This window comes from Agelaius phoeniceus, chromosome 15 (assembly GCF_051311805.1).
Source record: "Agelaius phoeniceus isolate bAgePho1 chromosome 15, bAgePho1.hap1, whole genome shotgun sequence".
NCBI classification, from domain to species: domain Eukaryota; kingdom Metazoa; phylum Chordata; class Aves; order Passeriformes; family Icteridae; genus Agelaius; species Agelaius phoeniceus.
Genome location: NC_135279.1, coordinates 17,681,321 through 17,704,371, shown reverse-complemented (window position 1 = coordinate 17,704,371; position 23,051 = coordinate 17,681,321). Strand labels below are relative to the sequence as shown.

The following is a 23,051-nucleotide window of genomic DNA, read 5'->3' as shown; positions in this document are numbered from 1 at the left end:
AACCAAACCCCACCTTCCCAATTCCCTGCCCTCCGTGGAGATGGGGGGACACGCCGTGGCTTTGGGCAGGGAAGGGCTGTGGGATTTCCCTACCCGCCAGCTCCCCATGGCTGCTCCCCAGGCACCGCCTGGAACACGCCGGAGTACTTGCTAGAGGGGTTTTGGGGGGTTTTTGCAGTGATTTGAAGATGTTTTGGTTTGGGCTTTTTTTGCAGCGCAATGGGGCAGCAGCTTTGCTGGGTCCGTGCCAGAGCCCGGCAGACCTGGCAGTGCAGGGATCTCAGGAAGATGAACCCACATTATCTTCTAAAGTGTATTAGTGAAACCACATTAAATCCTCAGGAGATACGTCTTATTCCAGATTTCAAGTGCTCTTAATTCAATTCCGCGGTGAATGGAGCCACGTTGAATTTATGCCGCTTTAATTGTGTGTGAAGTTTCCGTGCCACGATTTAATGGCCGTTAATGAGCGCCTTTCCCACTCCGAGCTCTGCCTGCTCCCAGCGCCTTTGGGATGTGTCAGGAGCGGGACCGGAGAGGGGAGCGGGGCACCCCGAGTTGCGTTTGCTTAAACGGGTGCTGGGTCCAAACCACGGCAGCCAAACCTCAAACACAAAACTGAGGAGAGAGCAGAGAGGGTGAGGAGGGACGAGTGCATTCAAAACCCCAACAAAGGGGTGAGAAAAGGAAAAATCCATTAAGGCACATCAGCTGCTCCAGTGCTGAGGGCTCAGGCCCCGCCTGTGCTGCGGATGGTGAGGGCTGGGGAGTGTCCCAGGGAGACACAGCCCGTGGGCTCTGCTCTGAGCCACTCCCTGCCTAAAGGGTGCCAGGGTTCCGAGAGCTCAGGCTGGGCCAGCACAGCCCTCCTGATGCTCCAGTGGTTGCAGGGGGAAGGAGTGGGAGCTGGTCCTGGCCTGGCCACTTGTGTGACTGCAGCGCTTAACGCTTGATGCCCTCTTGAAGCTGGAGCAATGGGGGGGCCCTGTTAGCTCCAGAATTAAGTACAGAAGTGCTCATCCCGGACCTGCACTGGGAGGGAATCCAGTGAGCCCTATGCAAGGTTTCCATCTGCTCCAGGATCCCCCACCCCTGGGGCTGCTCCAGCCCTGCCTTGCTCCGTGCCTGCAGGAATTTGGGGGATTCCCAGCACAGCGGGGCTGGCTCTGCACAGGGGCTGGGGCAGGACTGGCTCAGCCCTGGCCCTGCCGGGGGAGGACCAGGCAGCTGCAGCAGCCCTGTCATTACCCTGGGCTGTGGACCAGCAGCGCCATTTGGGGCACAAAGCTGTCATTAGTGGGGACACCGGCCTGGGCTGGCATTTATGGCCAGGAAAGCAGCCCAGGGCTCGCCTGCACTTCTCTGTGACCCTCTGGGGACACATGGCCACGCACACAGAGGAATGGGCTGCAGCCCCCAAGGCTGAGCCTTGGCCATGGCTGCTCATGGCGGAGCTCTTGGTGACCCCCAAGGTTCCATGGCTGTCACCACCTCCCCAGGCCACCACCCAGCTGCAGTCCCACTGCTTGGACTGGACCCTGAGACCTGCAGGAGCTGCAGAGAGGGGGTGGCTACAACCCAGGGGTTCCCTCTGGCCACCCCTCTTTGGGATCCTGACACCCTGGAGAGCCTGGAGCCCTTTGGGCAGGGGTATACAGGGTGTGGGGTCCCTGACGTCAGCACTGCCCAAGACCTCACACAGCCTCTGCCCCAAGAGTGCCCTGCCAGGGCCCAGTGCCTCAGGAGCAGCACTGCCAGGAAATTGTTATTTGTTATCATATTTTGGCCTCCTTTGAGTGTTCCATGTCCTTGTCTGTGTCACTCTGCCGGTGTGCGGGAAACAGCCCGAGGGGGTCACCAGGACCTTCCTGCTGCCATCCCAGGCCACAGGGGCCATCCCAGGGCTGGCAGCGAGTGGCACTGACCAGGAGCCACCACCTGCTCCCTCCTGAGCTGCCCTGGAGGCCTGTGGGCACCTTTCCATCCCCAGGGCCAGCACAGGCATCCCCAGTGAGCCCCTGCTCAAAAACTTGACAGGTTTAAGACTTTAAGGAAGAGCGAGTGGGGTTTTGGCTTTGGGGTTGGACAGGGAGGGCTGCTGGTGGTTTTCTCCCTGACTCATTCCCTAAGGAGGTGTTAGACAGTCCCCACCTTAAATCCAGCTCTGACACAGTGACAAAGCTAGGCAGGGGCTGAGAAATCCCTGTGCTGATCCCCTCCAGTTCTGCTGGATCCCTGATTCACCTGGCATCGCTCCAGAGGCTTGGGTTTCCAGAAGAAAAGCCCCTTCCCATGGTTGTCCTGGCTGTTACCATCAGATTTTTTTTTTTTTTTTAAACCTACAAAGCAAAGCCTTGGCAAGGCTGGCTGGGAAATGCATTTCAGATAAAAATAGGGAAAAAAAATTAATGCCAGCAAAACAGCCTGAAACCCCAAAAAGAGATCAAAAATTAGTTATAATTAGCCCTGCTACTTAACAGTGACAAGTGACACACTGTACAAGGGAGCCTCAAATATTTGAGCACAAAGCCTGGTGGTTCCAGGGTCACAGGTGGGAATGGGTCTGGTGGCATTTGTGCCCATCCCTGGTGGTGGCAGAGCCCTGCAAGAGCTGGGGAATGGAAGGAACCAGCTGGGCTCTGCCAGGCCTGGAGGAAGTGCAGGGATTCAAACATCCCCTCCTGGGAGTGACACAAGCATGGCCCCCACGGGAACAACGCTTGTTCCCTTTCTGCAAATCCCAAATTCCTCAGCTGAGCCCCCAGCTTGTTCCCTCCACCGTGCACCTCCATTCTTCCAGCGTATGCCATGAAAACAAGACATTCCCCACACCCCAATGTATTTTAATAACAAAGTTGTTGGCACACAGTGTGGGATCTCATTTAGTCCAGCAGTTTATTCCAAAGTGCACCTGCAATGAAAAGTCTGGCCATCCAAACTTGCTGTCACCCTGAATTCCCTGGAATTGGACAGAACCCCCAGTTTCACCTCAGTTCCTGGATGATGGTGTTAATAGAGCCCAGGAGCTCCCTGAAGTAGCCATCCTTGTCCCCTTCCCTCTGCTCCTCGGCCGCCAGCTCCTCATACTCGCTGCGCAGGAGGCTGAGGGTGGTGCCCAGGGCAGGGTCCCCCCGGTAGTGCTCCCTGCAGAAGGCCACCAGGACCCCCACCAGCTTGAGGACCTTCTCACGGGTGTCGTGCTCGGGCATGGCCAGCAGATTGGGCACCAGGGCACACCAGCCCTGCTCCACCACCGCCGGCACCAGCCTGACCTGCTGGTACTGCTGGATTTTCTCCTCCATCTGCTCTCCGTGCTGGGAGTCCTCAAGCAGCATCTGTGGGAAGTGGTGGAACACAGATTAATGTCCCTGTCAGAGAGGAACTGCTCCCAGGAGGTGACACAGTAGAGGAGGATGCATGTCCTGTACCACCTGCTGTGGATGGGGACTTGCCACAGAAGACCAGACCGAGGTTGTGTCCTGGCTCCCTGGCCACAGGGGCTGTTTTTCCATCCTGGAAAACTCCCAGGGACTGGGGGTTTCTGTGTCACACAGCCTGGGAGGGGACTCAGGGGCAGGAAGCTCAGCAAGACTTGAAAAGTCTTTGGTCTGGTGCTTTTTCCTGCTGACAGGTGCCTGGAGCACCTAATGAACATCATCACTTGGCTCCATGCTGCTCCTTCCAGAGATGGGATCTCAGTCTCCTCCAGCCACAGCCAGACCTACCCCTGCCAGCCTGGTCCAGAAAACTCCAGTACTGAAATTCTGCAGGGGGCTAGATCCCTTACAGCAAGAGAGACCAGCCCAGGAGGCCAAGGGGACCAGGGGAAGGAGGGGAAACTCCCCCACACCACCCTGTGAGCCCTTTGGTGGAGAGCCTGTTGATAGCATGCAATTTCCAGACAGGGACTTGGAAGGACAACACCAAGACCTCCCCTCTCCTGGTCCTCTTGAGAGCTGCCTGCTGAAGTGCAGGCAGGATTTGGGGTGAAAAGGAAGGAATGTGGCAGGAGGAGGCATTCAGAGCCTCAGTGACTCCTGTTTTGCACTGAGAGCTGCCAGGTGCTTTACAATTCCAAACCAATCCATCTGACAGTCACCCAGCCCAACCCAAACCTGCCACCCCAGCTTGGAGCAGCCCCCAGCAACCAGGGTACAGCATTCCCAATCCAAAGAGCAGCTAAAAATCGTTGTTTTAACATAAACCCGAGAATCTGCCAGGCTGTGCTTGCCCCAGACCCACGGAGGTAGGAACAGATGGGGCTGCTGGAGGGGAGAGCTGGGAAATGGGCAGCAGGATCAAATGGGGATGGTTTGAGTCAAAATGCCCTTGTCTGCTCCTTTCCCATGGAGCTGACAGGATCATGTTAGAGTCAGCACCTGATAAGATTTCAGACCTGCTAAAATAATTTGCACCTTTACAAAGTCTCCTGGAAAATAACTGATTTAACAGAGAGGTGCTGCTCTGCCGTGCCTGCAACCCAGGTATTAGAGCAGCCATAATCCGCAGGGCAAATTGGCCATAAACCGAGCCAGAGTGGATTTAATTCTCATTCTCTGGAGTCAGGGAAACACACAGACTGAACAACAAGCCATGGCAAGGAAAGACAGGCTTTAAACTGACACTTACAGCAGTAATCCAGGGTATTTGAAAATAAAACACGGAATGTGGCAGGCTGGGCTCCAGGGAGGCACGTGCAGCCGGCAAAGGGCTCTCTGGCAGGCAGGGACACAGCAGAGCTGGCCTGTCCCCTGGCCTTGGCTGGACACCACAGCCCAGGGCCAGCATTCCCTACTTGTGTCCTCTGTGTCCTGCTGTTTAAACACCCTCAGGAGGAAATGGTGGCAGTGACTTGAAGGCAAACAAAGGTTTCAGCTCCTCTAGGTTTCCCCAGGCACTGGTGTGGTGTTGGCCAAGGGGCTGAAGGGGACTCATCCCCACTGATGCTGGGCTGGCTCCTCCTCATCCTTGTCCCATGAGGATTTTCAGGCCTCTCTGGGTTTGGGGACCAAGGTGAGGAGTGCCTGGCCAGTGCCACCCCAGGTCTCACCTTCTCCATTATGAGGTCATAGAGCAGTGTCACCACACGGACATGGAGGGGCTCCATCCCCTTCTGCCGGAAGAGGCTCCTGAGCACCTGGAGGCCACCCAGCTTGAGGAACTGCTGCTGGGCATAGGGAAAGTGCCTCAGCATAGAGGACAAAGCAAAGAGAGCCTGGTGGAGAAAGAGAGGGTAATCAGCAAGGTGGCCATGGCCACGCCATGTGGCATGGCCCCTCTTGATGGCACCCCAAGGGGACAGCAGAAACACGCTCCAGCTCATCTGTGCGGAGCTCCAAGGAAAATGCATCCCAACCTCTCCTTGCTGAGGGACATCTCCAGCAGTCCTGTTTGCAATCCCAATCCTCCCCAGCACTGTGAGGCTGCCAAATCGTGGGTACTTCATCAAACCCCAGTCTGGGCTGTCACTGAGGCGCCTGTGGCCAGCCCCTTCTCCATGTTCACCCCCACAGTGGGGTGAGGAGTGTACAGCACCACCCAGCAGAGCCTGATCCCTACGAGGTGATTTGGATGCCAGGGGTGATGTCCCTACAACCGCACAGTCAGAGGACAAGGCCGCAACGTCCCCTGGCCCAGGCCGTGTCAGGGTGCAGCCCCACAGCCGCCAGCCAGAGCCCAGCACCCGCGGTGCCGCAGGGGCTTGGCTCGGAGCCGAGGCGGCAATGAGGGGCCAGCCCAGCGCTGCTGTCACCCCGGCTGCTCTGCCAGCGCAGGGACGGCCGCGCCGCCCGGGGCAGGGGACGCGCTGCTCGCCGCGGCCTGCCCCGCTCCCCACACGGGGCCGGGCCGCGCCCGCTCCGCACGGACAGATCCGAGCTGACAGCCGCGTCTTCCCCGCTCCCGTTTGTTTCTATTTTCCATTTTCCGCGTTGCTGCTGGTGAATTTGAGATGCTGCTATCTCCCTTTTGAATCGTAGGCCAGGGGACGGCGGAGGGAAGGAATGCACTTTTGGCCTCGCTGCCGTGCAGGGCTGCGAGCACCGGGGCGGAAAAACCATCGGAGCGGGAGCCCGGGGCTGCTGCCCTGTGCAGGAACGGGCTGGGCCACCAGCCTGGCCTTGGGATCCAGTCTGGAGACACAGGACACTGCACACAGCACGGGAACTGGGAATTAAAGCCTCTGTCCTCCTGGAAAAGAGGATTTCAACCCTTGGAGGGTCTTGTAGAGATGTGTGTGAACATGGACAATACTGGGCCCACTCCTCTAATTTCTGCAGGGGCTGCCAGCACGATGCACTCAGGTTCACTGGAATGAACTATTCTGGTTCACAGCAGAGCTGTGAGAGCCCCTGCAGCCCAGCCATCCCTCCCCACCCCAAAAGGAGCTCTGAGTTGAGCCACGGGCACTCCTGGGAGGAGTTTCTGAGCATGGAGCATCCCGTGGGATCTCCTCACATCCATGGCCAAATGCAACAGGGTTCCACAGCTTTCTCCTGTGCCTTTCATTTGCTGGAAAACTCTTACCAGAGTTAAAGGGGAACATATTTTAGGGAGCTGATTACAGGTGAATGGAAGAGCCAGTGGTCTCCCCACCCTGCTGGACCCCTCATGCAGGAAGTCCCTGTGGAAAACAGGGCTGGGGTTTGGAAGCAGCCAGGTAGTGTTACAGAGGTGGCATCACACACTAAAGTGAGGGTAATGGGATCTCATGCTCCAGGGAATACAGCAGGGAGGGAGGGAGGGGGCAAGGAAGCCCCCAGCCCGATGGACAGCACTGCACATTTGGCTTGGGGCTCTTGGTGCTGCTCCTTGCTCCAAAGTCTCTGCCAAAGGCAGGACACAGGGCTGGCTGCAGCAATTAGCTCCTCAAACGTCAGCTCCTGTGTTTGTCAGCCTGTGATGGCTGTGCTGCCGTGACGACCCTCGCCTGTGCCCCCCAGGAGCTGTGGCACTGTGCTGTCCCCACAGGCTGGCAGAGCCACTGTGAGTTCCACTGCAGGCACTGGGGGACACCCACAGAACCAGGGGAGTGCAGGCTCCACCAGTGCTGCTGGGGTGGTTTGGTACCCAGGGCCCTCCTTCTGCACCCCTGGGAGTGAAGCCCACACAGAGTGGGGTCCCACACTGTCCAGATGTCCCTGATGTCCTGAGGGTGTTTACACAGAGCTCAGCACGATCCCAGTTTTGCCCAGAGGTGCAGTCCCACTCCTCACCTTCTTCCTGACAGCCAGGGGCTGTTCTGTGGCCAGGATAACCAGGAGCTTCTGCAGGGCACCCCCCTCGATGGCTTCAATCTGCACTTTGGGGTTGCTGCAGGGATGAAAGCAAAAGGCAGGTCACCAACAGAGCGGGGCACAGCAAGGTGGGAGACACCCTGGTCTGGCTTGTCGCAGCATTGGGGTGGCAGCAGGACCAGGACAGTGATTGTCCCCTGTGCTGGCACTGCTGAGGCCACACCTCGAGGGCTGTGTCCTGTTCTGGGCCCTCATGGCCAGAGAGCCCTGGAGGGGCTGGAGCATGTCCAGGGCAGGGAACGGAGCTGGGAAGGGGCTGGAGCCCCAGGAGAGGCTGAGGGAGTTGGGCAGGGGCTCAGCCTGGAGCAAAGGAGGCTCAGGGGGCCCTTGTGGCTCTGCCCAGCTCCTGCCAGGAGGGCAAAGCCGGGGGGGCCGGGCTGTGCTCCAGGGAACAGGGACAGGAGCAGAGGGAACGGCCTCAGGCTGGGCCAGGGCAGGCTCAGGGTGGGCACCAGGAGGAATTTCCCCATGGAAAGGGGGCTCAGGGATTGGGAGGGGCTGCCCAGGGGGGTTTGGAGTCCCCATCCCTGGAGGTGTCCAAGGAAGGGCTGGAGGTGGCACTGAGTGCTCTGGGCTGGGGACAAGGTGGGGATCAGGCAGGGTTTGGACTCGATGCTCTGGGAGGGATTTTCCAACTTCAATGGTTCTATTTAATTATATTCCCACCTCACAGTGAACATGAACAAGGGTCAATCCAGGCTGATCCCAAAACAAAATCCCCCAGCTCCCACCAATGCTGGCTCATGGTTATGGAGAAGGTACAAATTGTGCAGCCACCTCAAACACACCTGAAATGAAGGCAGCAGGGGTGGGGAGGGCACACTGGGTCACCTGGGCCTTCCCACCATACCCCCCATCCCACCTGGCTTCCCCTGGCAAGGAGCCCTCCCCTGTGGCTCCCTGGTTCCATGAATCCTCTCGCTCCACATGACATCCAATCCTGAAGAGCTCCTGAAGAGCCTTCATATTCCAGTTCCTGCTTCCCCCTCTCCTCGCTTGCTGCCAGCGTGCTGATCACCCACACACCTCTCACAGCAAGAGCTCCTCTCCAAGGACTACTGTGGATAAATCCACCCTCCTGCCTGCCAGGACAGGCTGAAACCTCAGGTCAGGATGTCAGCAGCTGCCCAGGGACAGACAGACACACAGACGCACAGACAGACCATTCCTCCCATCCACGCTGACACATTGCAAGCCCACTTCCAATGCATCTTGGAAGGTGGTGGAGCCATCAGACACTGCAGGCTCCCTCCTTGGCAGGGCTTTCACAGTCAGGGCACAGTGTGCCAGCTGTCTGATCCCAGAGCTCTCCCACTCCAGGAGCAGCTCCACTCTCCAGCCTTTGCTGGGCTCTGCAGCAGCAATTGCAGCGTGCCAGACAGAGGTCATGGCCCTGCTACAGCACCCACTGCTCCCAGGGAGCTGCTGCAGCAGCCACGGCCCAGCCCCTCCAGGAAATAAGAGACACAGAGGCAGGCAGGGTCATAAAGAAACAAAACCAGAGACAAATGGAGCTGGGCAAGGAGCAGCTTGGAGTTAAAACCATTGCTCAGAGCAAATCTGGTGTGGGACTTCCCAGCTGGCAATACCAGGCTCACCTCAGGGCAGGAAAAGGGCATTTGTTGAAAGCCACCCTTGATTTCTCCTTCCTCACCTGCTTGCTGCAGCAGACATCCAGGCACAGCCATGGCACAGGCACCCTGCCAAGGTGGGGGCATCTGTGACCCTACCCAGACAGGGAAGGAGAGAGAAAGAACAAACCCAGGAGCTCCAGGATCCTCCTGCTAATGAGATTTTTGCAGCACAATTCTCAGACCCCCATGTACCAGCCCTGCAGCATCCCTGGAAGCAAACCAGCTTCTGCAGTGCCTGGGTCAGGTGGGACCTGACACATCCACCATGAGGAGCCCATCCCCAACCTCCCCATGCCAGGAGGTGCAGAAGAGTCTTCTGCTGCAAAAGCAGGATGCAATTTTCCACCCCAATATGTTGTGCAATGATCCATCTCTGAATGGATTGCCAAAGATGGCATCTCTGAATGGGCTGGGGACTGATTTAGGGAGTCAACAGAGGCAAACAGCACAAGCCCTAAAACTTCACCTGTCTCCACGCCACTCCTGAGCCCAAGGCCCAGCTAACAGCTGGGGCTCTCATTCATCTCCAGCCAAACCTGCAGCCACAGCCATGGCCCTAACAGCATGTGGTCCAAAAACCTTATCCCATTTCATGTGCAAGTCCCTCTGGGCAATGGAGACCAGAGCAAGTGCAGAAGCAGCTTGCAGGAAGGCACTTTGCTGAGTAGAAGTGCACTGAAAGGACAATCCCCTGGGCTGGAGACCTCCTGGTGCCATTCAAGGAGAACGGCACATTTGGGATATCCAAGCTCTTTTGTCACATCTCTCTAAAATAAATAATAAAACCTCTTACAGCAAGAGACACAACTGAGAAATTGGTATGCCTTTAATACTTGGCTGGTCACCTGGAGGATTTGATCTAATTAAAATCTCTGAACCATGGAGCTTTTGCCAAGGAGCAGCTCGGGAGGTGAGGGAGCCTTCCTGGCTGGTGGGTGTGCCGCTCGCTTCTCAATGCTCCTGTTGCTCTGTCGCTGCTATCAATGGTCCTGGCTTCAAGCTAACAAAAAAGCTTGTTTGAAGGTTTGGAAAACTCAGCAGAGATCTGTACAAATTACACTGTCAAGCCCAGGGAAAAGCAGCCTGAACAAAATAAACACAATGAGACAGACTGTGGAGAGCTCACATGGGAAATTCAGCTGTGCTAATCTGTTAATGGAGACAGGATGGTGGCATCTGCAACAAAATTCACTGAAACAGGAGTCTGAGGCTGGGACAGGGCTGGGCCAGCCTATGGTGACATCCCATAATGCTGCAGTGATGGCACAGGTTTGGGTGTGCTGTACTGATGAGATTAACCAGCCCCCATCCCGGGGGAGGAACAGCTACAGGCTGCAGGGACTCAACACAAGCCCCATGCAGTTTCCCAGAAGAGAGCCCTGTGTGCTGAACAGCCCCAGTGTGCCCTGGGGGCCCAGCCTGGCTGTGGGGTCACAGCACACCCCCTCTAGATGTGGCCCTTGCTGCACATCTCAGCTCCTTGTGCCTCCCAGTCATGCTGCCCACATTCTGTGCATTTTCCCTGGCAACTCCTGGCATGGAAGCAGTTTCCACTTTGCAGACGAAGGGGTTCTTCAAGATTACTCTCTGCTAAGAGACACCCTTGTTCCACTCCTCCTAGGACGACCCCAAGAGCACAAATTTAGGAGAGACTTCTCAAAGTTTTTGCAGACTGCACACACGGGTGTGGGAAGACTGAAAAGCAGCAACACAGCCCTGAGGCGACAGCAGCTCTGGAGTTAGGTGGGAACTTACAATAAGGCAGCAAAATTAGATTTAAATTAAAAAAAAAAAAAAGAAAGCAAGCCAAGTGGTGCAGAGGGACCTGGAGACTTGGAGGCACAGAGCAGGGCAGGCAGGCAAATGCCCTCATCTCTACTGCTCTGACAAGGACACACAGAGAATATTTATTTCATGGCCTGCTTGTTGCAGAAACTGCATGAGACCTTGGGAAAGAATGGGTGACCTCCTCTCCTGGGCATCCTGCTGAAACCAGGTGGGGAAGGACCAAGCAGGGGTGTGGAAGGGAGTGGGATGGAGGGGCTGCCCCTGCCTGGGCTGGCACAACGCTCCTCCTGCCCTGGCATCTCCCCAGGCACAGAGGCTGCAGAGCTGAGCTCTGATGAAAGCCCCAGTGCTGGTGCAAAGGCATGATAATCACCGGGCTAGAAGGGGCTTAATGGGTCTCTTCTCTGCTCAGAACCAACCTCTGCAGTGCCACCTGGGAAATCAAAGCCAGGGATCAAAGTCTGTAAGTCTGTGAAACAGCCTAAAAAATTTAGTGTAGTCTATTTAGCTTGTGCTGTAACCTGAGGATCAGAAATAGGAAGCACAGCAGCATTGCTTACCTTGCCCTCCCCCTCTTTCCCTTCCCCTCCCTGGTTTTCAGTCCAAAATCTGTTAATGGAGAAAACAAGAGCAAACCAACAGGGCTGAAATGTGCCTTGTCTGGCTCCTGGGGCTCTCAAACCCTCACACCTGGGTCACACTTTGACAGGCAATAGAAAAGGTCATTTCTGTGAGCCCTGGAAACAAAGCAACACAACCAGGGTCACACTTGAAAAGGCCAATGACTTCTTCATCCTTCTCAGTGTTTGGAGGGTTTCTGACAGCTCTTGTAAGCACAGTCATGTTAAAATTATTTGACAAATAATAGATAGAGAGATAAAACAGATCATTACAGTGTCAGTAATTCCAGCCCGAACTAGAGCTGTAAATCTGAGACTGAACAAGGGCAGAAAAGAGAGGCAGGGTGATCAGCAGCTCGTTAATACTTGCATGACTGGATTTCAGACTGCAGGTTTAAGAATAAAAAAAATAAAAGCATTCAAACAGTTCAAGTGAGAAGCGACACATAAGGAGAACACGGCTTCCTTCTGCATTCCAAGCTCTGGCTATGAACTATTCCTGTGGGAAATGGCCATGGAGCAGCTGCAGTGAGCCAGATGGCTCTGATTCCATGACTTCCCAGGTATCCACATCTCCTTCCAAACTTCCTAGCTTCCTTCCTAAGAGAGAATAACTGGCACAACTCCATATCAACAGCCCTGCAGCCTCCTCACCCTCCAAAATGACCCCCTGGCTCTGCCAGGAAATGACACTTAAGCCCAGGGTAGGTGAATCCCTTACAGAACACACATTTAACTGAGGCTTTCCACAGTCCCAAGCTATGGAAAAGGACATTTGCATGCACAGTATGAGCTACAGGATAATAATAAAACAACCCCAATGTCACCAAGGCTGCCTGTGACTATTGGAGGGAGAAGGAGGAGGAATGAGGCACAGTCACCCCCAAAGCCTCCCCCAAGGGCCTCATGCAGCAGAACTGGCCTAAAAATCCTCTTCTCCAAGCACCAGCTCAGAACTGAGTTTATCACAGACAAAGGCCTTCAGAGATACGACTTAAGGAGATTAAAAACCACCTAGAAAAATGGAGCCCTAAGTCGTTACACCGATCAAAATACAGTGGAGAAGAAAGCAGGGGTGAGGGGGGAAAACCTGACAAAAGGAAAACTAGGTTTCAATAGGCAACACAATACAACAATTTCATATGAAAGATGTGAAGCATGAAAGAGATGTTAGATGTTCAAAAGCCCAGAATATAGGAGAGATATAAAAAAATCCCCAAGAAGATGAAAATCTCCACTTCAATGCAATGCTGCCTTCTCACTTTCTACCAAGCCAGGCGCTCGCCGCCGTGGCGGGGGAGCAGCGGCGTCCCTGGGAGAGCACCACGGCTGCCTGTGACATCCTGGATTACAGGGACACAGCACAGCCTTTAATGAGCAATTAGGTTATGGAGTATTTGTTGCTAAGAGGAGAACAGAACTGCAGAGAAGAAATTGGAGCTGAGTATGTGGCTCTGTGATTCTGATGGGCTCATGTGATACTCAAAGCTGGGAGCATGAATCATCCCAGAGATGCAGGAACAGCATGGAAGGCACCTGGGGAAAGCTGGGGGAACCTTGGCTTGGCTTCCAACCACATATCTGTGTCCCAGGCAAGAGAGAGGGCGAGCTTCTTGTGAGCCCTCCAGCATCCCCTCTGAAAGCAGGAGGGCTGTAACATCCCATAAGAGAGCCCCAGGCTCCCTGGGAGCACAGTGACATCGGGTTTAACTGGGAACATGCTGCTCCCAGCCACACCATGGACGTGGGAATTACCTCCTGCGAGCTCCTGGCCCTTTGCAGTCACAATGCTGAGCTGCAAGTGCAGAGCTTGGTGTGGTCAGGAGCCACTGGAAGCCCTGGACTGACTGGGAGCCCTGCAGGGAGGAGACCCAGCTCACCTGAGCCCAGGCAGGGCAAGTTAAATGTTTAGAACAGGAAAAAATCTGAGGAGCTGTGATGCCCTAATGCAGCGTAACAGATGGATAATTAGATTTATACAAAGAGCTGTAAAAGAAAGTAATTAAATAAAAATACAGAATAACAAATATGCTGCAGCAAGACACCTTGTAGGCTGCAGAAAGCCTCTGCAGCTGGGACCCAGCATTCCAGGTGTGGGATGCAGAAGCTGGGGCACTTGTGTGAGTCAGCAGAATCAAGGAGTTGCCCAAAGCACAGAGAAAGCAATGGGGACACGGGGACTGAGTTGAGTCCCCTCCTCTTCCTCACCTCTCTAGGGAGCAGAGTAGAGTGAACACCAACTCTGGCAGTAAAATCGCAGGTGCCAGAACAAAACCAATCACACCAGATTGTTCTGCTGAACACACACAAACAACAAACTGACTGGCTCTATTTATAGCTGTAGGGAAAAATGGTCCCACAAAAACAGATAGGAGATCACACACAGCCCCAAAGCAAGCCCAGGCAGGAATCTCACTGCCCCAGCAGGAATGAGGCCTCCAAGAACACCCCCAGAGCCTTTCTTTTCTCCTGACCCTTGGCTTTGCCAGCTCTGAGCTGTATTTCAGTGCCAGCACGAGCCCCTGGTTCCAAGGACACCAGCGCTGTCACTGACCCTCACTGGGCTGCTCCAGGGGGAATTTACACCTGGAGCTCCCACAAACACCAGGGCAAGCGGGGGTGCAGCCTCAACAGCCTGAGCTGACAGCTCAGCTTCTATGGGTTTAGTCAACAACCCACAGACTATTTTATGATAAAATACAAAGGTTTGGGGATTTTCAGGGCGATTGCCATCCCCCATGTCAGCACCGTCAAGGTCAGCCTCACTTCTCTGTTCTGATGGTGAAGGATGGGTTGTGCAGGTCACTCTGAGGGTTCCTCACATCTCTGTGACACAAGGGCTGGACTAGGTGACTCATGTCCCACCTGCAGTGGTCACAGGAGCAGCGTGAGGTCTCTTCTAGCTCAGCGTGGTGAATGACTGATTCTTTAGGTAGGTACAGGCAAGTGCTCCAGAGTGCATGGAGAAAGGCATCCCAGGAAATCCCCCTGTGTTCAATCACCCAAACTGATGCTTTGTTTCTGAGGGTAAATCAGCCTTATGGCTCTATGTGCCACACTTACAAAACACTCCCCATGGATTCCTGAAAGCCTGGTATTTACTGCAGGTCAGACAGGGATCGGTGCTGGGGGATGGGCTATGTTTCATCAGAGGCTACATTAATAAAAATGAGGAGATGCTCTCCAAGCCTGAGAAGAACTCATTTATTTCTGTGCCATTTTAGCCAGAGCCCTCAAAAATTGTGTTGATTTCTTTTTAAAAAAATCCCAACACAGCAAGAAACAAGAACAATAGTGTAGGATTAATACCACGGCCTCGAGCTCATCCCATGTTGTTCATCACAGAGCCTTCAAAGCACCCCCTGATTTATAGACGGGGAGACTGAAATGCTCCCAGGAGCGTTGGCAGCCGCCTCAGGGTGCGAGTGTGAGTGCTGGCTCCTGCCTCCCTGCTCCTCCTCTTCCTCACATTCCCGTTCTCTGCACGCCTCCACCCTCCTGGCTCCAGATCTGAAGTGGCCCAGGATGGTGACAGAACACCCAAGGTCCTTCCCAGCCCTTTGCTGCTGCTGCAGGACCCCCAACGAGCCCCTCAGACCCTGCAGTGGGGCAGCTTTGCACAAAATTCTCCCCGAGCATGCTGAATCACTCTGGGCATCATTCCAGGCACGCCAAGTCACTCGGATATTTCAACAAAACCTATTCACACGCCTTAGGTGAGATGAAAACACTGCAAAAAGCTGCCTGAAAGCAGCACAAGAGCCTCGCTCCGAACGCTCCCGCTCTCCGGTGCCGATGTGACACATCCCACTAATCATCCTGAGAGATGCTAAAGGGGGCCCGAGGCTGAGCCCTTCCATTGTTACTCGCTTTATTTGTTTGCTTGCTCATTTGAGCTGATTTTTCTTTAAGACAAGTGCTAATAATATCAAAAACCCGAGGAAGCCTTTGCCTGGCGCGTTCCTGCTGGGAATGCCAGCGGAGCGCAGGCACTCCGCAGCTCTTCCCGAGACACAAAGTGAAGTGTGAGAACAGGCATTTCACTCCTCTCCCTTGCAGCAGCAGCAGCTCGGCGCAGCTCTGTCCTATTTTAACCCTGCCATCTGCTCGCAGCTCCTCCCGTCCCCGGGCAGGCAGAGCTGCTCCGAGCGGAGCCTCCCTCCGCTCCCACCCGCCCGGCTGCCGGCCGTGCCCCGCGGCGCCCGGGTACCACGGCGGGAGGGAGGGGATGCTCCTGAAAAACCCATCCACTCATCGCTCCCGAGCCTCATCCCAGCCCGTCCTACTCCTTGGCAGGCCAGGGAAGATTCTGGATCCACCCCACTGCCGTGTCACTCTGGCTCTTCCCGGTCCCAGCGGGTTTAATGGTGCTATTAGAATCGTTTTAGTCGATAAAAGTAAATTTGTTTCACTGAGTCATGACTCAAAACCAAGACTTTGCTCCATTTACAAAAGCAAATCACCATCTTGCAAATGCCAAGCACAGATTTCAGCTCCGAAAGTGAAGCCTGGGGAATGTTTCCAGCCAGAGGGAGAATGGAAAACTGCGTCTGCAAAAGCTAGGAAACATTTTTCTCATTAATCTTGTTTTGATAAACAGAGAGGATATCCTGTGGAATACCAGCTCCTGAAGAAACCTGATGAACTCATTCTACATCAAGCGACTTAATCATGGATTAATAGAGGGGAGAGCAACAGCAGGAGATGCCACGGGACCAGGGACTGCAACACAACCCACGGATAATTCCAGCCAGTTCCTAGGTAGGAAGCCCTCGAGGAAAACTTGGGAGCCACAGAAAGCACCAGCAATTCTTTCTGCTTTCTGATTCATCCCTACTCACCCACCCACATGCCACGGCAGAGGAGGCTGTAACTGCTACATTTAGGATGACATTTAAAAATCAAGGTTGTGCTGCTGATGGTCATTAAAAATCCCACAGCGTTTTTCAGAAACAAGTGGGTACTCACATCAGTGTCCCTGCCAAGTATCAGCACAGCAGTCATTTTTTCTAGCAACTTCAGTTAAAAGATAAAAGAAAATTGTGCCCACCTATAATTACTGTTATTACTGTTGCTGTTAGTTTTTAAACATTCACTATATACCTTTACATTTCTTAAATACAAATTAAGAAGAAAACATTTCCCCAAACCTTTTCAAGTGTCAGATTCATCTGTGTTAACATCAGACAGCTACAATTAAGACATCCAGCCAACAAAAGCTGCCTGGGCTCCCTCAGTAACATGTCCTGACCTGTGGTCTGCACGTCCCTGGAGACCCTGTGTCTGTTTTTCTGTGGGATTTGCCCTGGCTAACCCAGAGAGGCAAATCCACTGCTCAGAGCTTTAGGGTCACTCTAAAGGGGGCTGCATCTGTTCTGAAAAGCATCTGAGGAATTCAAGGTCAGCAGCAGCAAGCAGAAAAGATGTGTCTAATGGGAGATGGGGCTGCCTTTGACTCCTGCCTTAGCTGGAATGATTTGCCCATTGGAGGATTCCCTGTCCCTGGCTGGATAGCCAGCTCAGGTGGACACTCGTGTAGGAGCACTGAAGCTGGGTGACACAGATCCAATCTTCAGAGGGAAGGTGAAGGAAACACTTATGAATGCCTGAATCAAGCTCTCAAAGAGCCAAGATGATCAAGGTAGTTAATAAAATACAGGAATAACTCAAAGGATTCATATTCAGGTGTAAGAAACAAGGCCATGGAAGGTACCAGAGCTGAACTGGGTGCTCAGGGAGAGTGGAAGCAGGGAGAGGAGCATTTCCAGAAGGGAAGATTCTGCATAAAAGATGCAGTGGAATAAGATAATTATGCAGGAAGAAGAGAATGTCAGCAGTGTGCCCTACATCACTGATGGATGGAGAGAGCAGATACCTTGACAAAGAGAGCCAACGTGCTAATTAAGATTTAATGACCCTGAAGGCAAAGACAAAAAGCCCTCCTTTGCCACAGTGGAGGAGGGAGTGGACAGAAAGCCTCAGCCTGGCAAGGGAAGGGTTAGGAAGAGCCCAAAAGATCGTGAGATGAACAACACCTCTTCAAGGGGGAGCATCCAGGCAGGTTCTGCCAGGCAGGAGAGAAGAGCTCCATCCCTAGGGCAGAAGAAAGCTCCAAGAGCTGAGCGTGGTTGCGGAAGCTGAGCTGCCTGCATCCAGGAACAGCTTGAAGGTGAAGGAGGAAGCGGGTTCAATTCATTCCACACTCTGGAACTGTGGAAAGACATACGCCAGGCAAATGTGAGTTGTGATGATCACTTCCCACTGCTAGACTCCGCTAGGAGGGGACAGGGAGGTGACACAACCAGGAGTTCACACATGTGCTGCGAAGGCGCAGGAGGAGCCAGGGCTTGCCAGTAATTGCTGGGGTGTAAAAGCCAGGCTGACTGCAGCCTCGTAAACAAACCTAGCTGTGCCTCCCCATGGCTCTGCTGCCCACGGGTCTGCCAGGGCCAGAGTGCACACCACGGGGCTGCCAGGGGGGGACTGGGTGCTGTCTCTGCATTCAGAAGCTTCAGGAAATCACTTCAGAAGTCACTGGTCCTGCACCAATGCTTCCTGCCCAGATGGATGGCCGTGACTCCACGTGCAAGCAGCCTGTGCTGAGGTGGGGCAGAGCATCTCCAAGCCGAGGTCCATCAGCAGGACTCAGACTGAGCCCACGCCATGCACACCAGGGAGGTGGCCACAGCCTCCAGCTGACCACACAAACCCTGCAGGAGGGGGCTGAGAAGCCACGTGCTGTGTGATGAGTGAGGACATGAGTGCAGCGTGCTCCTCTGGCCAGCCCCTGGGCTGTGACACTCTGGCCTCTTCCCAAGCTGAGCTGCCGCTGCCTCCCGCTGACAACATCCACAACTGATTTGTGGCAATGACATCAGCGCCCACAAACATCCTGCCTGCTCCTGCCCTTACTCACATCCTGCCCTTCCTGCTCTCCCAGCAGCAAGGACACCGGCCGGCCACCAGGCCAGGGTGGAGGAGCACAGCTGGGCTGGCTCCCACCTCACCCCACGGCTGGTGGCACCCAATGGCACTAGTACAGCAGGGTGACACTTCCCCATGCTGGGCAATGCAGAGTCCAGGTCACAGCACTTGTGGGTGATGTCTGGAAACCATCACCCCATGGAGAACAGTCATGACACTGACCTGCCTCCTTTCCATTCTCTGCCTATTGTGCAGAAGCAAGAAAAATTCTCTGCTTGATCTCAATCAGCCATTTTAAAGTTTCACAGTGGATAGCAGCTATTCCATGGATTCACCTCTGCTCTGGAGATAGGCTGAAAGAGGTGGAGTGGAGAATGGAATGCTCTAAGGAAAACTCAGAGCCCCTTCCACTGCCTAGAGGGCTCCAGGAGAACTGGAGAGGGACTTTGGACTAGGGCCTGGAGTGACAGGACAAGGGGGAATGGCTTCACACTGATGGGGGCAGGGTTAGATGGGATACTGGGAAGAAAATTAGACCCTTGCACAAGGTTCCCAGAGAAGCTGTGGCTGCCCCTGGATCCCTGGAAGTGTCCCAGGCCAGGTTGGACACTGGGGCTTGAAGCAGCCTGGGACAGTGGAAGTGTCCCTGTCCATGGCAGGGGGTGGAATGGGATGGACTTTAAGGTCCCTTCCAACCCAAACCATTCTAGGATTCTGTAATTCTCCTCTCCCAATAGGGCCAACTGCCCAGAGGAGCTGGAGACAGACCAGTTCTCATGTTGGGAAGCAGGACTTGGACAGGCTTGGTTTAAGTCCATCTTGCAGAACCATTATGTTCAGTTCCAATTCCCTCTCTTTTCTGTGTGTTCACTGTGAATTCCCCAAATGCAGCACAATCTTTCAGCATTCCTGCCATGGGATGAATCTGGGCAGGTTCCCGGGCCTCACTCACTGCTCCCTGTTTATGTCCTTCACGCTGTGCTGTGACAGCCCGTGCCACAGGATGCCCTGGACAATCTGGGCCACACATTTATGGCCATGGACCTCTGTGGTTCTCAGCACAAATTTGGGAACCCACAGCTGACCATGGACACATCACTCATTCTTGAAATGTAGGCCACAAAGCTACTTTAGTTCTGCTTTTGCTTGTAAATCAAGGGCTTACATATGTAATTGGCCCAACCTTAAGAGCAAACAACAGCAGTGGTAGCACCGTGCCAGCAATTATTCATGCCTGTAATAAACGGCTGTAAAATTGAAAGCCAGCCTTTAAAAATCTGGCTCCTCACTGCACAAACAACAAAAACTCATTTGCAGGGCTTGGCCAGGGGAGTTTTTAATTTGAGGAGAGAGACTGAGGTGGGTGAGGATTTATTTTTTCTCTTTTCATTCTCTAAAAACACTATTCATGCCCACGTTTAGGTCACGGATTACCCTGGCTACATTTCAGCACTGTGGAATAAACCCAGTGAGAGGCACAGGGGACAAATCTGCCCTCTGCATTCCAAGAGTAGGGCCCTGGGAGCAGGCACAGCTGATCCCCATCCCCTGGCACGAGGGAACAGTGAATCGTTTGCAGCCCTTCCTGCCTCCATGCTGAGCCAGCAGCGAGCCTGCAGATGAACCACCATCCCTGGGGATGACACAGCCACTGGCCCTCCAGCTCCAGCAAACCCCGTGCTGCTGTTCCACACCAGGACAGGGATGCTGAGCCTTGCACAGGTCCTGCCAGTTAACAAGAGCATCCTGGCTGATAAATCATTCCTCAGGGTCAAGCAGCAAACATCCTTCTGTCTCTTGTGCCGTCTTTAACCAACCGTGGCTGCCATGCAGCGCTCCTGGACTTGCAGGGGCAAAGGTGTGATGAGATCATTCCTTCTGCTGTGCACATTTCTCACCCACAACGCCAGAGCAACCCCTTCTCTTCTAGCAACTCTTCAGAGCAACTCTTCTAGCACATGGCTGAAATCTCCTTGGTGGTGCCGAGCAATGGCACCAGAGCTGATCCCTGCTCCCTCAATACTCACCAGGCACGAGCAGATTTTTCCCACTCCAGCAGCAAATGACAGTAGCAGGGACCTTCCACATGCTCTGGACTCCCCAAGATTAGAAGGTCTGAGGCACTGACAGACTTCCTTACTAGGGAATCAACCGTTTTACATCCTCCTTTGGCATTTCTGGTTGGCTTCCTCCTGCTTTAAGCAGTGGCAGAGCACGAATGGAAGAGCTCTGTGAGGACTGCTCTCCCTCTCTGCTGTGGAAAGCTTCCCTCGTCAGAAATCCCCTCTAACTACCAAGTTTCAGTTTCTTCTGAAGGAAGCCGCATTCATCACAGTTCAGAAGGGACCTTTAGGCCTAATCCCCACTAGAAAAACTGCCAAACTGATCCTCCCATCACACAATTAGCAGCCACGGAGACTTTGCTACACCGGGCGATGCGGCGCTGCTATGACAACAGGAACGGGAGCCTCGTTAAGGGTCTCATCGAGAGGGATAACGAGCAATCACGGCTCCGAGAGGAGGCAGGAATCAATGGGAGCTGTTGATATCAGCGCGTTTTGCTGCATCGGGCCAGGTACTCGGGAGCCTTGGAAGCCTGACTCGCATTGTTACGGCACGGTCGCCGCGAGTACAACTTCTGAGGACAGGCAGATTCCTGGGGAGTAGCGATGAATATTCATGAAGGAGCTCAGTTTGGGAGAGGAAATGAATCAAGTGTGACAAATGCCGCCTATTAGGAAAAGAGGGTGGCGTCTATTTTTAGTGGAGTTAAGCAAACATTAAAGCTCACTCTCTAAGAACTCCAAATAATACCACTCCCTGCTCTGCCTCCCCATCGGCAGATAAGAATTTAGCAGCACGTTCCCACCAGCCAAAACCCGCTCGCCTCAACAGAACTTTTCCGATTTAGCCCCCGTGAGTGTTTTATAAAAATACAAAATTTAATCTCTCATCTGCATAGGAAGATGTAACGGCTTCCACCAGGATTTATTTTTTCCCCCCCTTCTCCAGCATCATAAGGCTTGAAGGAACCTTTTTAAGACGGAAGAAAACGCTGCATTGAAATCTCCTAAAAGAGCACTCACGCGGAGCTGTAATCACTTCAGATGTACAGAATTATCAGGAGGAGAAAATTCATCTCACTTAGAATCAAGCCCCAATTTGAAGCAGAAAGGAAGAGGCTTGGTTTGCCACCGTGCCAAGCACTCAGACTTTTCACTGAAGTCAAAGAAGCTACAGCTGCTCTGAGCCATTGAAAATCATGCCCAGAATCTCTAGCGAAACTTGTTTGCAGAGATGGCAGCAGGCTGATAAGGATGTTGACTATTCCAAATAGGCCCATGTTATTTTATATTTTTAGAGATACTTAGTCTGCCTATTATTATTATTAAGCAGAGGTGGAGTATTTACTGCCCTTTTCTAGAAATCTGTACAAATGCTGCTTTTCAGCAGGCTCCTCTGTTCTTCTGGTGACTGTTCCTTCTTTTACTTTTCAGGCTTATCAATGTCCAGTTAAGGAAGACAACAATGAGAGGATAGTGCCTAACAAAAACACCACCATGCCCACAAAGCTACTTGAGAGGCCATCATCCCATAAGATAAGCTGCTCCCCAGCCAAGATTATGACCAGAGCATTTGGAGGGCAGTAGGACACGGGTGGTCCTAATAGTGATCCCTAGAGGACCCCTGGGTGGGATGGGGGGGCATGAGCCAGGGCTGAAGGACTCTTGGCACAAACTTTCCAGGCTCAGTCCAGGCTCTGCTGGCTCCTCCATGCACCAAGGCCAACTCTTCAAGGCAAATGCCCAAACTGCTCCACGTGCAACACCACGTGGCCTCTGTCACCCCTCCTGCAGAGCATCAAACACAGTCTTAGTATGGGTTTAAAAAGAAGTTGCTCTGAAATTAGACATGCCAAGTCTTTATTATTGATACCAGTCTCTGGCACCAACAGCAGAGAGACACAGCCTTTCCCAGAGCAGCCAAACCCTGGGAAATCCTCTATGGCTTTGGGATCACAGGTGCTGTCCCTCCCTGAGGTCCCCTCCTTGGCCCTTCCTTTCTGATTGAGCGTCCACAGGATTCCGCCTCAGCTTTCAGGTTACAAGCTCCTCTTCCATGTGGAGGGGAAGACACCCATGGTTAACAAATTGTGACTTGTAACTGGGTCCACTGGGGCAGCCTGCATGCCCAGCACATCTGGGACCCCACCAGGACAACAGCCAACACACAGAGCTGTCCATACATCACCTCCTGGTACTCGGCAGGGCCATTTGTCAGGGCAGTTGGGCCCGGAGTCCTTTGGAGAGCACATGTCCGTCCCTCACCATGCCAGCCCTCAGCAACTGTTGCCATGGTTATTTTATTGGAGTGCTTTTCATCAAGGAGATGCTGCAACTGCTGAATTGTCTCTTGCAAGAGTTATATAGGAATAACTAGCTGATAAGTAGGAATAACAGGTTCAGACTGCCCACGGAAGCCAGCGATCCCAATTATTTTTGTTTTGATCCTGCCTTTCTTTTGGTCTCTGCCAGGCTCAGGTTTAAAGCGGGGGGTTAGAGATAAGCAGCAGAGAAGGAACGCTTCCTGATGGGAAACGCACTTGGCTCTGCCAGGAGATTAAAGGTCTCTCCTCACACAAAGCCTCTGCTTTTCAATCAACCCTAAATAGGCTCTAACAAGGCACAGCAATCAACCAGGCAACATATATCCATCTTCACCTGTCGGCTTGGGGCAAGGAACCAGATGTATGTCCTGGTTCCATCATGCTAATTGTTAATCAAGATATT

At 53.5% G+C, this 23,051-nt stretch overlaps 1 protein-coding gene across 2 annotated transcripts in view; it reads right to left on the bottom strand.

Annotated features, from left to right (window-relative positions):
• Nucleotides 1–2,876: 2,876 nt before the first annotated feature.
• Nucleotides 2,877–23,051, bottom strand: part of SIL1 (SIL1 nucleotide exchange factor) — a 340,917-nt gene continuing 320,742 nt past the window's right edge. For both annotated transcript variants that reach the window (XM_077186486.1, XM_077186487.1), the window contains exons 8-10: nt 7,215–7,311; nt 5,051–5,215; nt 2,877–3,335 (exon numbers count right to left, since the gene is read on the bottom strand). In XM_077186486.1, the coding sequence (XP_077042601.1) occupies nt 2,985–3,335; nt 5,051–5,215; nt 7,215–7,311 (613 nt within the window). In that variant the 3' untranslated portion in view covers nt 2,877–2,984. The remainder of the gene's footprint in view (nt 3,336–5,050; nt 5,216–7,214; nt 7,312–23,051) is intronic.